The sequence below is a fragment of the Muntiacus reevesi genome, chromosome 9, assembly GCF_963930625.1.
Source record: "Muntiacus reevesi chromosome 9, mMunRee1.1, whole genome shotgun sequence".
Lineage (NCBI taxonomy): Eukaryota > Metazoa > Chordata > Mammalia > Artiodactyla > Cervidae > Muntiacus > Muntiacus reevesi.
The window spans coordinates 44418138-44436665 of NC_089257.1; the positions used below are offsets into that span (position 1 = coordinate 44418138).

At 46.9% G+C, this 18528-nt stretch overlaps 1 protein-coding gene across 1 annotated transcript in view; it reads left to right on the forward strand.

Moving 5' to 3' along the window:
* Window positions 1–18528, forward strand: part of DNHD1 (dynein heavy chain domain 1) — a 61348-nt gene that overhangs the window by 13067 nt on the left and 29753 nt on the right. Inside the window, 11 exon segments of the mRNA XM_065946081.1 lie at window positions 6137–6391; window positions 6501–6638; window positions 6779–6830; window positions 8306–8571; window positions 8662–8905; window positions 14160–14317; window positions 14796–14932; window positions 14934–15289; window positions 17098–17225; window positions 17325–17523; window positions 17904–17998. Coding sequence (XP_065802153.1) covers window positions 6137–6391; window positions 6501–6638; window positions 6779–6830; window positions 8306–8571; window positions 8662–8905; window positions 14160–14317; window positions 14796–14932; window positions 14934–15289; window positions 17098–17225; window positions 17325–17523; window positions 17904–17998 — 2028 coding nt within the window.

Sequence of the window (18528 nt, forward strand, 5' to 3'; positions counted from 1 at the left end):
CATGGTGGTTAAAAGTAAGTGCAAAAAGAAAATTTAAAAAGCTTTCAGTTTCATCCATCTCATTAGAACTGATTCAAATGAATTCTTTTTAACGGCTGAGTAATATTCCATGGTGTATATGTACCACAGCTTCCTTATCCATTCATCTGCTGATGGGCATCTAGGTTGCTTCCATGTCCTGGCTATTATAAACAGTGCTGCGATGAACATTGGGGTGCACGTGTCTCTTATGAGATTTATGAAACTGGAGCCCATTATACAGAGTGAAGTAAGTCAGAAAGATAACATTACAGCATACTAGCACATATATATGGAATTTAGAAAGATGGTAATGATAACCCTATATGCAAAACAGATAGAGACACAGATGTACAGAACAGACTTTTGGACTCTGTGGGAGAAGGTGAGGGTGGGGTGTTTCGAGAGAACAGCATCGAAACATATATATTATCTATAGTGAAACAGATCACCAGCCCAGGTTGGGTGCATGAGACAAGTGCTCAGGCCTGGTGCACTGGGAAGACCCAGAGGAATCGGGTGGAGAGGGAGGTGGGAGGGGCGATCGGGATGGGGAATACATGTAACTCTATGGCTGATTCATGTCAATGTATGACAAAACCCACTTCAATATTGTAAAGTAATTAGCCTCCAACTAATAAAAATAAATGAAAAAAAAAAACTTTCAGAAGGAAACATGAGATAATATTTTTATCATCCCAGGGTTTCTTAAAACAGAAAAATTAAAAGCCATAAAAAACAACATGTCTATATGAGATCCAACCAGTCCATCCTAAATGAGAACAGTCCTGGGTGTTCATTGGAAGGACTGATGCTGAAGTTGAAATTCCAATACTTTGGCCCCTCATGCGAAGAGCTGACTCATTGGAAAAGACCCTGATGCTGGGAGGGACTGGGGGCAGGAGGAGAAGGGGACGACAGAGGATGAGATAGCTGGAAGGCATCACCGACTCTATGGACATGAGTTTGGGTAAACTCCGGGAGTTAGTGATGGACAGGGAGGCCTGGCATGCTGCAATTCATGGGGTCGCAAAGAGTCAGACACGACTGAGCAACTGAACTGAACTAAACTGATATTAAAATTAACTTTTTAAAAATCATCATTGAAAAAATGAAAGGACAAGCAAATGTAACACTTGCCACTTCCTGTGCTGCTATATGGAGTGGAATGGAACCAGTCCCTGTTGGCAGTCATCCCAAAGGTGGGGTGCAAGTGCAGTAAGGCAGAACCAGTGGTCATCACAGCTGGCAACTGAACTGTTACAGAACCAAGCTTATAATCCGTGCTAAATAAAAGCATGCTGCTGTCCATTAAAATGTAACATTATTGAATCAGATAGATTAGAAACAAATAATGATATTATATGTGAGTGTTTTAGGTACTCATCAATTTTTAAGGAAGTTTCCATCAATTCCTAGTTTGTTAAGAGGTTTTTTCATGAATGGGTATTGAATTTTGTCCAATGATTTTTTTTTTTCTTCTTCTATTTAGATGATCATGTAATTTTTCTCCTTGAGTCTGTTAATATGGTAAATTGTCAGTGTTAGACTACCTTTGCATTACTGGTATAAGCCCATTTCCTTCCTTCCTTCCTCCTTCCCTCCTTGAGTAGTTGACGCATGGGCTTAACTGTTCCTTGGCATGTGAGATCTTACTTCCCTGACCAGGGCTCAAACCTGCGTCCCTGAATTGTAAGGCAAATTCTTAATCACTGGACCTCCAGGGAAGTCCCATAACCAGCACTCCTGATTTCTTGTTTCCTGCTGCTTTTTTTTTTTCTCAGCTCTCATAATTTTTGCATACAATATAAATTTACTATTTATTATGTTTATTGTAGGTATTCCAACAAGATGGTAGGAATTTTTATGTTTCATTAACTAGTATGTTTCTATTACTTATTGTAGTGTATGACATACAGTAGGTGCTCAGGGAATATTTGTTGACTGAATGAATGCCAAGTTGAGTTTGTATCTATATCTTTCTCCCAAGCAGAATAAAACCTTGGCATTCTTCTAATTTTCTTTTTCTCCTCTCCCTACCCTCCACCCTTCTCATTATGCTTTTTTGGATATCTCCTGGAATTTTAGTCCTACATTGTTACAAACATTTTTGGTTTATGGCTTCTCATTTAGAATTAACAATATATTTCACAATTTTTTTGTTTTATGTTTTTTGCTCATTACAACTTGTAGGCCACGTTATCTTCTTGTATTCATTTTCTTCTGTCAGAAATTTACTTTTTTTTTTTCCAGAGAGAATCTATGGATGGTAAATTTTTAGAGTCTTTGTATATCTAAAAATGTCTTTATTCATCTTCAAACTTCAGTGATACTGTGGCTAGATATGGAATTCTAGGTTTTTAAAAGTTCTCCTTAGAACTTTAAAGATATTGCCCCTAGTGGTAAGGTTTTAAAAATGTATACTGATTATGTTCTGTTATAGTTATTATTGTTGTTGTTAGTTTGTTTTTTTTAAAGAATCTCCATTTTCTCTCTATTTTTATTATTTATTTTTTTTTGAAGTGTAGTTGATTTACAGTGTTTCTTTACGAACTGAGCTATCAGAGAAGCCCCATTAAAAATCTCGTTAGAACATTTTTTTTTTCCCGTTAGAACTTTAAAGATAATGCCCCTCATTTCAGTTCAGTCGCTCAGTCGTGTCCGACTCTTTGCAATCCCATGGACTGCAACACACCAGGCTTCCCTGACCATCACCAGTTCCCGGAGCTTACACAAACTCATGTCCATCAAGTCAGTGATGCCATCCAACCATCTCATCCTCTGTCGTCCTCTTCTCCTTCTGCCTTCAATCTTTCCCAGCATCAGGGTCTTTTCTAGTGAGTCAGTTCTTCGCATCAGGTGGTCAAAGTATTAGAGTTTCAGCTTCAGCATCAGTCCTTCCAATGAATATTCAGGGCTGATTTCTCTTAGGATTGACTGGTTTGATCTCCTTGCAGTCCAAAGGACTCTCAAGAGTCTTCTCCAACACCACAATTCAAAAGTATAAATTCTTCAGCACTCAGCTTTCTTTATGGTCCAACTCTCATATCCATACATGACCACTGGAAAAACCATGGCTTTGACTATACAGGCCTTCATTGGCAAAATAATGTCTCTGCTTTTTTTTTTTGTCTCTGCTTTTTAATATGCTGTCTGGGTTGATCATAGCTTTTCTTTCAAGGAGCAAGAGTCTTTTAATTTCATGACTGTAGTCACCATCTGCAGTGATTTTGGAGCCCCGAAAAATAATGTCTGTCACTGTTTCCATTGTTTCCCCATCTATTTGCCATGATGTGGTTGGATCAGATGCCATGATCTTATTAGTTTTCTGAATGTTGATTTTTAAGTCAACTTTTTCACTCTCCTCTTTCACTTTCATCAAGAGGCTCTTTAGGTCTTCTTCACTTTCTGCCATAAGGGTGGTATCATATCTGAGGTTATTGATATTTCTGCATATCTGCATATCTGAGGTTATTGATATTTCTCCTGGCAATCTTGATTCCAACTTGTGTTTCATCCAACCTGGCATTTCACATGATATACTCTGTGCATAAGTTAAATAAGCAGGGTGAAAATATGCAGCCTTGATGTACTTCTTTCCCAATTTGGAACCAGTCTGTTGTTCCATGTCCAGTTCTAACTGTTGCTTCTTGACCTGCATACAGATTTCTCAGGAGGCAAGTAAGGTGGTCTGGTATTCCCATCTCTTTCAGAATTTTCCACAGTTTGTTGTGGAAAATCCACACAGTCAAAGGCTTTGGTGTAGTCAATAAAGCAGAAGTAGATTTTTTTCTGGAACTCTCTTGCTTTTTTGATGATCCAACAGATGTTGGCAATTTGATCTCTCGTTCCTCTGCCTCTTCTAAATCCAGCTTGAACATCTGGATATTCACGGTTCACGTACTGTTGAAGATTGGCTTGGAGAATTTTGAGTATTACTTTGCTAGCTAGAGTGAGATGAGTACTATTGCATGGTAGTTTGAATATTCTTTGGCATTGCCTTTCTTTGGGATTGGAATGAAAACTGACCTTTTCCAGTCCTGTGGCTACTGCTGAGTCTCCCATATTTGGTGGCATATTGAGTGCAGCACTTTCACAGCATCATCTTTTAGGATTTGAAATAGCTCAACTGGAATTCCATCACCTCCACTAGCTTTGTTCGTAGTGATGCTTCCTAAGGCCCACTTGACTTCACATTCCAGGACGTCTGGCTCTAGGTGAGTGATCACACCATCATGGTTATCTGGGTCATGAAGATATTTTTTGTACAGTTCTTCTGTGTAGTCTTGCCACCTCTTCTTAATATCTTCTGCTTGCATTAAGTTCATACATTTTGGTCCTTTATTGTGCCCTTCTTTGCATGAAATATTCCTTTAATATCTCTGATTTTTTGAAGAGATCTCTAGTCCTTCCCATTCTATTGTTTTCTTCTGTTTCTTTGCATTGATATAATGTCCCTAGTGGTAAGGTTTTAAATAGATTATACTCTATTGTAGTAATTATTGTTGTTGTTAGTATTTTTTTAGAATCTCCTTTTTCTCTCTAATTTTATTATTTATTTAATTTTTATTGATGTATAGTTAATTCACAATGTTGTGCCAATCTCTACTGCACTAAGTGACTCAGTTTTACACACACACATACACACATGTATATACATTCTTTTTTGTTGTTGTTTGTTTGTTTTTTATACATTCTTTTTTAAATATTATTTTCCATTATAGTTTATCCCAGGATATTGAATATAGTTCCCTGTGGTATACAGTAGGACCTTGTTGGTCATGGTTTTATCCTAGGTGTCACTCAATAAGTCATCTCAATGTGAGATGATACCTTCTTTTGACAAACATTTACAGTGGAATTAACCATGCCAGGCTCTGTGTTAAGCAGTTAGGGTTAAGTGTAACAGAAGCAAATAAGGAGTAAATTCCTTGGAGAATTTACAGTGTAGTGGACGAGTCACACGAATTGATAATGGTGCACTGGACTAAGGACTATGTATAGGAACCAGTGGGTATTGAGGGCATTACTAGAGCGAGGAAGAGCACACCTCGCCAAGTATCCAAGGCAAGTTTGTATACAACGTGCCTTATGTCTGGGTCTCAGAAGACTAGGATCTGAGCTCAGAGTGAGCAGAATATAATTCATAGCTACCTCATAGTTCTCACCACAAGCTCTGTTAAGCATCAAAAAGGATAGGAGAGCCACAGGGACAAAAGCATCCATCTGGCCAAACGTACCTTCCTGGTGTCTCCCCTCTGTTCCTCATCAGGACAGGCCAGAGAGGTGGCAACTATCAGCACTCTTGTAGGCTGAGGGACTTCCCAGTTGTGAGATGAACCCACAAAGAGGCTCCCAGGCTTTTATCCCACATTTCCCGCCCCCCACTAGAAAGTCTATGTCAGTAGCCAGAGAGAGTTTCTGCTGTCACAGAAGGCTATGTTATGCTGGTCAGCATGCCATATCAACCAGGTCTAGTGACTGGACACCATAACCTGGAACAATTACTGAGCCTTATTTGTTGAATATCTTTTTTTTTCTTTGTCTAATCTATGCATGACAAATCTCTCTATTTACACACGCACAAACTTTCTATTTGAGTCCCCCCCTCCAATCCTGGGGGCATTGGAGGAGACCCTGGTTTGATTCCTGAGTTGGGAAGATCCGCTCGAGAAGGGATAGGTTACCCACTCCAGTATTCTTGGGCTTCCCTGGTGGCTCAGATGGTAAAGAATCCACCTGCAATGCAGAAGACCTGGGTTTGATCCCTGGTTTGGGAAGAGCCTCTGGAGAAGGGAATATCTGGCTTAGAGAATTCCACTCTGGCTTAGAGAAATCCAAGACTTCGCAACTTTCACTTCACTGGGGGCATTTGGCAGGCAGACCTGGCCTATCAAATCAACTCATTGTAGCCTCTCAATATATGTTCTCCGTTTCACATCTTCTCTGGTCACTTAAAGATTTCCAGAGCCAATCTCTACAAAGAAGCAGCCCTCCATCTGCATATCTAGGGTTGAGGTTTTATACTCTGAGACCCAAGAGCTTTGCAACAGACCAGTGGGTGGCCAGTTTGGTCTCCATCCCCCTTTCTCCAGTGAACTTTCCACTCTCCTGACAGATCCACGGGGATACATACCACATGCAACAGGGCCTGCAGAAGCGACTGAAAAACTGCAAGAGGATCAGGACAGACCAGACCTCTGTGTACCTACAGAAGGTGCAGTGCCAGCAGCTGGAGCAGAGGCTGAAGCAGGCGGAGGCCTGGTTGCTGCAGATAGGACAGCTGGCCCGCTTGGTAGACTATATGATCTGCCAGAACCTCGTGTCCATCATAGAGGAGAAGATAACCTCTTTTGTGGCCAACATCCTGCAAGTGAGGTGGTGGGTAGTACGTGGGAAGGCGGGCAGGCAGTCAGGAGCTGACTGGCGGGAAACAAGTACTGACCTGTAGCCCCACAACCTCTCCTGACCTTTCTTTACAGGCCCCAAGGCAGAAACCCTTTCTCTCAGCACAGCTGGTCTTTGACAGTCGTGGTCAGCTGTCTCATGAGCCCTGTATTGAAAATATGATCCAGATTTTAACTGCGGGCCTAAGTTCAATGAAGGCCTCTGCCCTTAAGGTATTCTGGCTTGTGGGCAGGGGGCTGGCTGAAGGAATTCCCTACAGGGAATACCCTGTTTCTAGAATCAGAAGCTCTCAGCCTGGTCCGAACCCTCATTGTTTGCTCTTTCTGCCCCTTCTTTGCACTTTGGCATGAAGGTAATGCAGTCTACAGACCTGAAGACCTTCTGGGATTCCCTGTATATTGAAGGTATTTAAGGAGCTCTAGGCAGTGGGGAGGAAGGGTGGAAGGAGGGAGAAGGGCACGTGCAGTGTCCTAATGGCCATAGAATCAGGCACTGGACATGGACAGAGCAGCTCTAACCTGGGTCTGAACATGTGTTGAGGGGTAGGAGGGTAGAGGCATGTTTTTGCTCCTCGTGCATGTGCCAGTGGAATTTTGTGATGAGTGGATGCATTGTATGTGAGAGAAGAGAGTCAAAGATAACTTCAAAGTTTTTGACTGGACAACCTGGAAGAATGGAGTTCCCGTTTACTGAAGTTGGAAGACTGCATGAGGAGCAATTTGGAGGGGAGTGGGAGGAGATCAGAGCCCAGTTTGGGCTGTTAAAAGTTTTAGGTGCATAGTAGACATCTAGGTAGACATGTGGATGAGGCAGTTGTTTAAATGGGATTGGGATTCAGGGAGAGATCTGAGTTAGACACAAATTCCAGAGAAAATAGATGGTATTTAAAACCATGAAACTGGGTTAGTTCTAGAAAGTGAGTCCTGATGGGGAAGGGAAGAGATCTGAGGACGGGCCCTTGGGAGGGGGCACCGTGGTGTTTACATGTTTGGTGTATGAATCTAATTTATGAACATTTTGATGCCTCGTCTCCCTTTTTGTGCAAAGCTTAACACAAATACCGAAGTTGGCAATTAACCAGTTTCTGAGAATTAAGGTGAAGGCCAGGTTCAAGGATATTCCTTAAGACAGGCGCTGAGGACTGGCTTGCTCAGCTTCCTTCCCCACTTCCTCCTCTGTTCTGCATTTCTGAAACTGCATTTCTCAGACCTCCTCGAGGCTGGGAGTCATAGGTTATTTAGAGCTATATGTGACTTCAGTTCAGAATTGAGGTTAAGTAGGGGAGAGAGGCAGGACACATGCCATCTGTTCTGGTGGGGGTCGTAATCATTTATCATCGTGTATTTATGTCGCTGGTGGCATGGCGATGACATCCCAATTTGCCAGGCAGCACGAATCTCTAGACACTTGGCCTAGAGTGTTTTTGTTTTTCAGTTCTTGCAGTCATTCACAACTCATGTAATTTTATGAAATAATTGCTTATCCTGGGCTTATACTGGGGTACTGATACTGGGCTTCCCTGGATTGGGAAGATCCTCTGGAGAAGGGATTGGCTACCCTATCCAGTATTCTTGCCTGGAGAATCTATGGACAGAGGTGCCTGGCAGGCTACAGTCAATGGGGTCACAAAGAGCTGGACACGAATGAGCGACTAATGCTTTCACTGCATATGCTAGCTAGAGTAAATTTTGCTGTCTGCGTCTGAACTCTAACAGATTCCCTGGCACTGTGTTTATGATATAGATGTATGTGTAAACTCACTCCTGAACAGAGAATGTGTAAGGTGTGTAATGTGTATGTCCACACTCAGGGAAGAGGGAGAGGTTGTATGTGGTCCCTGGAGGGCACTCATGGACAATCATGATATGTCCCCCACTAGATGAAGATGATGAGGACTATGCAGACTCAGACTTCATGATGCCCAAGTTCCAGGGCCAGCCCAGCGATGCTGTGGACGTCTTCTGTGGCCCGAATATAGGATTGGTGTGGCCCTGGAAGTCTCGCACAGTTACTGAAGCCCTGGAGGTCCATGGGCACCGGCTTCGGGGCCAGTATTTGCCCCTTGATTATAAGCAGCTGCAAGAGGACCTGGACAACAGCTCCCAAATCCAGCAGGCACTGGCTATCCAACAGGCCCTGCTGGAGGTGAGGACAGAGGTTTAAGAAATGGGATGGTGGCCACCAGTTCCTGTCACAGCCGCCCACCTCTACCCTAAGCCCCTCATCTGCCTCTAGGACATGTTGCAGGAGGTGCAGGAATTCTGCAGGGACTATCACTGGATGACAGGCGTTTATGAATTCCTGCAAGCCTGGGGGTGTCAAAAGCTGGAGTCTATGAAAGGTTATCCTATCAAGAACTATGTGATGCTGGTGACCCGCCTGAACGCTTGGCAGGTCCAAGTCTCCAGGATACCCATGGAGTTGATCACAAGAGGCAGGCTGCTGCTGCTGAGCTGCCGTGACATACAGGCGGAGATGGGTGAGTGCTGCTTAGCCTCCCTTCTTGTTTTTTGAAAATTTTATCTATTTATTTATTTGTGGCTGCACTGGGCCTTCGTTGCTGCACGCGGCCTTTCTCTACTTGCAGCGAATGGGGGCTACTCTCGAGTTACGGTAGCCCTCTTGAGTAGGGGCTTCCCACTGCAGTGGCTTCTCTTGCTGTGGAGCACAGGTTCTAGCCATGCGGGCTTCAGTAGTTGCAGGGTGCATGTGTGCTCAGTTGCTAAGTCATATCTGACTCTTTGTAACCTTATGACCTGTATTCTGCCCACCTCCTCTGTCCATGGGATTTCCCAGGCAAGCATACTGGAGTGGGTTGCCATTTCCTCCTCCAGAGGATCTTCCTGACCCAGGGATCAAACCTGCATCTCCTGTCTCCTGGATTGTCAAGAGGCTTCTTTAACTACTGAGCCTCCTGCGAAGCCCGGTAGTTGCATCCTCACTAGTTGTAGCATGTGGTACAGTGACCCCGTGGCATGTGGAATCCAGGGATGGAACCTGTGTCCCCTGCACTGGCAGGGGTTTCCTGGTGGCAGGACCACCAGCGAAGTCCCATCCTCCCTTCTGTCCTTCACCTTCTGTACCTTATCCACACGGCCCTCCTCACGCCTTCAGTGTCCCCCAGAGACCTTTGGTGCAGGAACTAGAAGAGCCTCCCAAAGTCCCAGGTCCCATCCTTCCCTTTGCCAGCTGTCCACTACAGGGGATGGCCTCTCCATCTGTTTTGGCCCAGCTCATCCCCCATACTTCTCAGGAAAGGTGTCTCTGTCACCTGATATTTTCTGTTCTTATGGTGTGGAAGTAGTCAGACCAAATGTGACTGACGAAAATCTTAGCTTGCTCCTTAGGCTAGGAGAACTCAGTTTCTTTACTGAGATTCTCAGGAATCAGGGGTGCCCTTTCTCCACATGTAGCAGTCAAAATTGACACCACGATTTGCATGTATAAAAAGTTACTCTCTTTAACTGATCTTGGCTTGTTATGTAGCCTTAAATTCTGCTGATGGTGAAAGAACAGACAGTTGGCCCTCCGTATCTGTATGTTCTGTGTCTGTGGGTAAAATTCCAGAAAGTCCCAAAAAAGCAAAACTTGAACCGACAACTGTTTATGTAGCATTTACACTGTATTTACAACTATTTACATAGCATTTACATCGTTTTAGGTGTTATAAGTAAACTAGAGATGATTTAAGGGGCTTCGCACATGGCACTAGTGGTAAAGAATCTGCCTACCAATGAAGACATAAGACATAAGAGACACAGACTCAATCCCTGGATTGGGAAGATCTCCTGGGGGAGGGCATGACAACCCAATCCAGTAATCTTGCCTGGAGAGTCCCATGGACAGAGGAGCCTGATGGGCTACATTCCATAGGGTCGCACAGAGTCAGACATGACTGAAGTGACTTAACTTAGCACACAGCATGGAGATGATTTAAAGTACGCAGGGGGACATGTATAGGTTATGTGCAAATACTATGCCACTTTATTTATTTATTTTTCATTTATTTTTATTAGTTGGAGGCTAATTACTTTACAGTATTATAGTGGTTTTTGCCATACATTGACATGAATCTGCCACGGATTTACATGTGTTCCCCATCCTGAACCCCCTCCCACCTCCCTCCCCACCCCATCCCTCTGGGTCATCCCAGTGCCCAGCCCTGAGCACTTGTCTCCTGCATCCAACCTGGGCTAGCGATCTGTTTCACACTTGATAATATACATGTTTCGATGCTAGTCTCTCAGATCATCCCACCCTCGCCTTCTCCCATAGAGTCCAAAAGTCTGTTCTATACATCTGTGTCTCTTTTTCTGTCTTGCATATAGGGTTATCGTTACCATCTTTCTAAATTCCATATATATGCATTAGTATACTGTGTTGGTATTTATCTTTCTGACTTACTTCACTCTGTCCAGTTTCATCCATCTCATTAGAACTGATTCAAATGTGTTCTTTTTAATGGCTGAGTAATTCCATTGTGTATATGTACCACAGCTTTCTTATCCATTCGTCTGCTGATGGGCATCTAGGTTGCTTCCATGTCCTGGCTATTATAAACAGTGCTGCGATGAACATTGGGGTGCACGTGTCTCTTTCAGATCTGGTTTCCTCGGTGTGTATGCCCAGGAATGCCTTTATAAGGGAACTGAGCATGTGTGGATTTTGGTATCCTCAGGGGTCCTAGAACCAGTTCCCCTAGGGACAACTGTATTCCAATTGAAAGTGAACACTTTTTTTCTTTTCATTTAAAGTAGGACTTTTGGTCTAATTCAGTCTATCTGGGGTAATTGATCAATTCAAAATTCATACTAAAGTTCTGGGTGGTTCTGTTTCTCAAGTGTCCTCAGCTAATTTTCCTCCCCAGGGCGGCACCTGGTGTTGGAGAGGACTTTGGGGCCGTGTGCTCTCCTTGGCTGACTTCTTTTGACTTCCCTGAGGTCTCTGCCCTCCTTCTGACCTTTGCTTCCGGCGCAGCTGTGTCAGAGCTGGGGTAGCTGGCATGTGTTCTCTCGGCTGGTAGGAGCCCAGAGTGTCTGCCCTTGCTGCCCTGGCTCTGCATTGGCTCCTGCTGACACCACATGTCCTTGGGGTTTTAGTGAACCCTTCATCCAGTCTTTGTCCTAGGCTGGCCACCCCCATAGCTTCTGCTGAAGGGGGCCCCTTGCCTCTCAACCCAGGAACACCATCCGGGTCTGCTGGTTATCAACTCTCCACTGTCCCCTGTGTCCACTGCCGTCTGGGAGCTGTGGGATCTTGGGAACATTATATTTGCTCCTCTTTCTGCCACATCACATCACACCCTGGTTTCTGCTCTGCTGTGACTGTCTCATGTCACTGAGTATAAGGGCACCCTGCAAGAGGGTCATCTCCCCAAAGCGATTACCTGGCAAGTGGAACTCAGGCCCACTGTGCCTTCTATTCCCGCTCAGCCCATCTCAGTTTCCCGCTTCAGGTGTCTACCTACCTGCACGAGGCCAAGGCCCAGTTGTTGATCTCCCTGGATCTCTGAGAAGTCTGGTTTAAGATGTAGCCTCGTTCCTCTTTTCTCTTCTTCCCTTCCTACGGGCTGCGTGTCTCACACTTCTGTTTGCGGGCTAAGTGCCTCCACCCAGGAGATGGCTGTGGAGAGACACAGAACACAGGAGATTGGGAAGCTGGTTCCTCTAGGAAATTGAGAGTTTGATCTATTTTGTGACCTAACACCCCCAGATGGCAGTGTCTGCTTCCTGCAGAGACTAGGTACTTTGAGACCCATGCCCTCTAGGCCTGCTTGGTTTGTGAAGGTGGGAGTCCTTGGAGCTGGGCCTCAAAGTGATTGCTTGCCTAGCTCTCCCTGCCTTTGCCCCTCCACAGATGAAAGCACAGGCCTCCTTAGGTATCTCCGAGGTGACAGAACTCCCTACCCCTATCCCCACCCTCCCTCCCAAATGTTCAGAGGGTTCAGGCTGGCCAGGCAGAAGCAGGAGGGCCTGTGACTGGCCTGCTTTCTTTCTGACCCTGGTTGCTGCGGGCTTTGCTCCACTCTTGCTCAGGAAGTCGGTGTTCTTTCTAATTTGTTGACTTCTTTGTCCTTACTCAACGGTCAGCTGACCTCTTTAAGAGGAACAGATGGAGAGAGAAAAGCGCTGGGTTCAGAACTGTGGTTCTGTTTTTTACTGGTTTGCGTGACTTCATATCACTGAGCTTCAGTTTCTTTATTTGTAACAGGGACATAATGTAGCCACTCACTGGGTTATGGGAAGGAGGATTAAATGAGATACTATTTGCAATATTCCTAGCATTGAGTATGGCATGCAGCAAATGCTTAATTTTTTTTTTTTTCATTTCACCTTGTTCCCTTCTGTCCACTTTCATCCTTCTAGTTTTATGTATTTATCCTGTCACTTTGCTCCTCTTCTATCTGGGCTCCCTTTAATAGAGAATGATAATGAGTTGGCCTCAACAGAAATTTGAGTTCGTACTTTTCTCACCCATCTCCTTAACTCCACAACATCCAACCTGTCACCAAATCCTTTCCATTCTTCTGCCTCCTAAGTAACTCTCAAATGGATTTCCCCCTCCATCTCCAACTTGCAACCCCGAGGAACCCTGGTATTTTATCAGTCCACTGCTCCTTCTTACCACACGGTGTCATTGTTGAGCTCTTGGTCTTCACCAGCCTGGTGCTGCTGATCAGAAAGCAGCACCATTGCAATGGTCTAGCTACTGTCAGAGGCCAGTGGTACAGTTTGGAAAATTATAAGTTGACATCTTTGTGTTCTGCTCAACCTTGAGTACCCCTTAGAGGTTCCCTCATCTCGGTTTTCTCAGTTTCAGCTCTTGGTGCAAATTCCTATTGGTTACTTTCTTCAAAGCCCCATTGGATCCATTCCTTGTATGTCTCAATTATATGCCCCTGGAACTTGCTATCTTACTTTCCAGTTGCAGAGGTGCTCATGAAATTTGAGTCAATTTACTTTTAACCCTTCAAAGCATAAAATATAACAAGATGGAGCCAAGCTTCCAGAATTTGAATCCTTGCTTTACCATATGAGCCATCATATTGGTATTATTCCTGTCCTTGGCTACAGTAGACTTGTTCATATCACCAAAGCCAGCTTCCAAGATTATCTTTCGGCCACAAGTCCACCTGACAGCTTCTTTCCTTTAATCCTTAAAAAACAAAAGGCCAAGTGCACACTCTTCTTAGGCCTTCTTCTGCTAGAGCAGATGCAGTAAGACTCCTCAGAAACTGTTTATCTGTGGTTGGCATTCTGCTTCTCATGGCCATGGCATTCCCTTGCCTTTGCACATGCTTTCATCCACTGGGTGTGCCCCTGGGAGCCTTGACCACATAGTACAGTCAGCTCCAGGGCCCCCTTCCCTGAGGACGCCTTCCGCAGACTCGTCAGGCTTCCTCCCTCTTCACTGAGCCAGGTTGAGGGCTGGCTGAAGAGCATTTATTGCACTGTTGTGTGATTGTCCATTTATGTGTTTGTCTCTGCTGCCATATTGTGAGCTTCTGTGGGTGAGAACCTTCCTGTCTCACTCGTCGCCCTTGTCTGCTGGTGCCCAGCACAGGCCCCAGTGAGCTGCCGCTAGTGACACCAGGCAGGGGTCCAGGCTGTGTTCAGTGGCTGAGGGAACCAGTTCGTGCTCTGGTTTCCCCTTCAGCCTGCTCTCACGCCAGCCTCCCCTGGATGCTCCCTGGGCGCTGCAGCCCCTCACGCCTCGCTCTCTCCTGTCTTCAGAATCCCGGCTGGTAAACATCAGGAAGGCCATCCTTGAACAGGTGCAGAATGAATGCCAGAGCCGCAGTCAGCAGCTCATAACAGAGCTCACAGGCTTCATGAAGGCCTTCCAGACCATCAACTCAGACATCCACTCCATCGCATGGTGCTCCCAGAAGGTAGGCGCTCCCAATCCTGCATCCCCAGCTTACCCAGGGCCACCCCACTCACGTGCCAAGCACACTCCCTGAGCTCCCAATGGGGCTCGATACCCTTAAACTGCATTCACCTGTGTGACCTGCCCCGGCCAGTTCTCACCCTGTTCACATGGCCCTCAGTATCCTCATGAAATGGGGAGGCCCTGATGTGATGAGAGAGCGACAGTCCTGCCTCCAGAGATGGTTCTGCTCTCTGCATGCTTAAGTAGAGATCCACTGCCCTGTCTTCAGGGCAATGACTTGATGGGGGAGGAGCTGTGCTGTCTTCAGGGAGATCTCGGTCAGATGGGGATCTGATCCCGGACTGCCCTGATCTCGGTGGGTTAAAAGGCAACTGCTGGGACCTGGAGCCTCTAGCAGGAGGGGGTGCCCCTCAGGATGGGTGCAGAGAGGTGCACAGAGCTGTGTGGTTGCTGGTCTCATGCTGTCATCCCCGCAGCTGAATGAGGCCAACGAGCGGTACGCTGAGCTGGAGGAGCAAATGGAATACACACGGTCCCTCTATGAGCTCATCCGCAACCACTTTGGCCTCTTCAGTGCTGAGAATGAGGCACTGGACATCTCGGTGAGAAGGCATCTCCTCTGCCCCTCCCGCTGCTCCTCCCCACTCCGCACCACCACCACCTCTGCTTGACCGCCCTCTGCCTACCACTCAGCTTATGGACACGTGGGAGTCATTCCAGTATGAGAAAAGCCAGGCCTCAGAGTTCCTGCTCAGCAAGCAGCATGCCATCGTGCCCAAGCTGCAGCAGCTGATGGCCGCGGCACTGGCGGAGCTGGAGGGCCTGATTGAGAAGGCCCTGTCTGGTCCGTTCATGGACCCTGCACAGGAGCAGAGAAGCACCGAGCGCCAGCTTATCTCCCTGGAGCGTCAGTACCAGAACACAGTCAGCAGCCTCTGTGACCTGCACCATGCCTATACCACCTTCACTGGTACCCAGGATCCCTCCCCCTCTGCCACCACCACCCTTGGGTGGTGTGATCCTGGGTGGCATGATCCTGGGTGGTGTGATCCTGGGTTGTGTCCTGGGTGATCCTAAGCAGGTCTTAGGGATCACATACCTTCATTTTAGTCTCTTTTATATGCAAAGATTGCAGGACAAAATCTAAATCCATTGGGTATGTCAAGTGTTGTGCTTAGGGTGGGGATAAGCGTTGTGCTTAGATGGGAGCTCATGGTGTGGAGGAGAAGGCAAATAGGTGAGTGCTCCATCAGAATGTGATGGGGTCTGAGGGCTAAAAGCCTGTGCAGAGAAATGTAAATGTGTTCTCGTCGTAGTCCTTAGCCTTTGTGTAGCCCTGTTCAACTCAGGCCTACAGCAGGCAGCAGGTCCCAGATGAGAACGGGTGTGGACGCTCCATGGCCACTGCTTCCAACCAGTGTGGTGGAGAGAGGTGGCTGCTGAGGGCTCCCCTGGCCCCGAGGAGGAAACCCGGACAGAACTCCTGGTCTTGGCCCTTCTGTGCAGCATGCGGCTAGGCTGGTTCCCTCCTGCACGGGAAGGACTTTGTAGGCTGCAGGTTCTTTTCTCAGGTGCAGTCACTTCTGTCGCTCACTTGTATCCCTTGCAAGGGCACGTTGCCTCTGAGTTGACTCTTAGCCAACTGTTACCATCTCTGACTGTGAGGTCCCCAATCCCAGGGAGAAGACACTCTGGGACCATCCTAAAACAAGGGACTTCTCCTTTGGTCAAGTACTGGGGGGCCCTCATCCCATGCTCTAGTTGATGCAGACCACAGACTTTGGCCTTTCCTGCTAGTGGTTGGGATGTTTGTGGAAAAGTAGAGTAGGGACTCTGGTCTTGTGGGGTCTCACCCGGAAAACTGCACAGCATTGGTTTTATTTCCTTTTGCCACCCCTGTTTCTTCACCAAACTCCCAGTTTTTATTATTAATACAACAATCTAGGATCTTAGATCTAGACCGTTAGTGCTACTGTTTATTTTCCATTCTGTGTCTTTTATTTTACTTGCTACCTTTGACGTTTGTTTTGTTCTATAACCATGTTAACAACTATTTTGATATCTAAGGTTGAATGGTTTTTGTTTAGGCACTTCCAGTTTTAAAAATACCACACCTTTTAGTTTTTGTCACTTCTTTGGATGGCTGCAGTAACTCTTTGAGTAATTGTTTTTTCTAAGAAGGGAGCTGGAGGTGTTAGAATTTCTAAGCTACTTATGACTAAGAATGACTGTATAATGCCCTTATATCACAGCTTGGCTAAACATTGGATTCTGAAGTCAAAAAATTGGCTCCTCTGTCCTTGGGATTAAGAGGAGTCAAGAATGTCAGGGAGGGTGGAAAGCAGTTCTTAATGGGGGGACACTGCCTAGGTCTCATTCAGAAACTGACGTTTGATCAAGGACTCGAAGGTGGTGAGGGAGTGAGCCATATAGTTCTCTAGAGGAGAGTGTTCCAGAAAGAATGAGCTGCCAGTCAAAGGCCCTCAGCAAGAGGGAGCAGGGCTGGTGTATCTGAGCAATATGTGAAGGGTGCTGTGGCTGAAGTGGCATAAGTGAGATGAACTCTAATCAGTAGAAGAAGATGCCTTCCCTTTCATCCCTATCACGTTTTCCTAGAGTTTCTTTCCCTGGACTAACTCTCCCTTGGTTTATTGTACTCAACAGCTTTGGACACCATCCCCACCCCCACCTCGTCCCCTGCACTTTCAGGACCCTCCCTTCTGTCATCATGGGATCTTGACTGATCATGCCCCCCCGACCCCCGGGCCTATCCCACAGGGGACGAGAGTCCTGTGCCCTTGCCAGTCTGTGGGACCCGCCCCATCGTGCAGCAGCAGCACATCTGGCACCTGTACCGAGTCATCTCGGAAAACATCAGTGAATGGAAGTGCATGGCTTTTGCCAAGGTGCTGAGGCCCTCCTTGGAGCCCCTGCCTGGGGGTGAAGCATCTCCGGGGGTGGGGGTGGGAGGGTCTCCAGCTGCCAGTGTGCCTCTCCCCCTACAGTTCAACCTGGCTCTGGCCCAGGAGAAGACAGACGGCTGGCTGACAGAGGCGGCCCGGGTGAGCGCGACCCTGGGGCTGCATAGCCCAGTTCTGCAGCGCTGCATGCGCATGCTGGAGGAATTCCGCAGCCTCCTTCCCCTGCTGACCAAGCTGGGCAGCCTCCAGGTGCAGAATCTCAACTGCCAAGCACTCCTGCGAGGTGGGTTTGGATAGAGTCAGAGGGCGGGGGGAGGGAAGGACATAGGGTTAGAACAATGGGACAACTCACTTCTCTATGGCTTTTTTGGGGAAGCATCTTTCTTCCCTGGGCTGCCCTGACCTTTCCCCATGGACCACAGTCTCCTTCCCCTCACTGAGACAAATATGTTTAACCTCCCACGCTACCCCGTGGAGCCTCTCTGCTGCCCAGGGCTGGACTTAGGCTGGAGTCTTAGTTCTGGAGTCTGAATTGTGCTCTGGACCTCAGGTTCTGGGCCCCTGCCTCTATGTCATACTTTGAGATGTTCTGTCTGAGCTGGGCTAGGCTGGGCTCTGCCAAAGACCGAGTATTGCTTTGACTTGCTGTCCCTCCACCTCCAGCCTTAGGGCTAAGCAGTCTCTCCAGCATAGAGCACCTAACCGTGGGCCAGCTGCTCTCTTGTCCGCTGCTGGAATTTACAGATCGAATCAATCAGGTGAGCCTTCCCCCACAACCCCACTGAGGAGGGGTTCAAGCCCAAGGCCTGTTTGCTAAGCTCCAGTAGAGCCAGTTAAGATCCAGCAGCCCCTTGAGACAAGGGGGACAGCAGATATTGGTCTGTGGGGAGGGGGTTGAGATTGCTTGCCTGCCTGGGGAGTATGGGGATCTGATGGGTGGTTCCAGACTCTCCATGACTGAGAGTATGTCCCTCCTCTACAGGGGAAGGAAGTGGGTGGCAGCCCCAAAGTGGTGGGCACACAGGATGGCAGATGTCCCCCAACACTTACCCTGTCCCCAAAGAGCATGAGTTGATTGAGGTATTGTCTGCTCAGCCAGAGCTTTGCAAAAGAGTGGGTTTCAGGGCAGCAGCCCTAGGTCACAGTGTGATGCTCGTGGCTTGCCTTTGAAGCCAATGACCCCGCTCTCCCTCTCTGAGACCCACACTCTCCTGAGCCCTGGCCCTCGAGTCCAAGCTCCAGGGCTATCCCCTGAGCCATCCCCCAGTCTCGACTCCTAAGTCCCGGC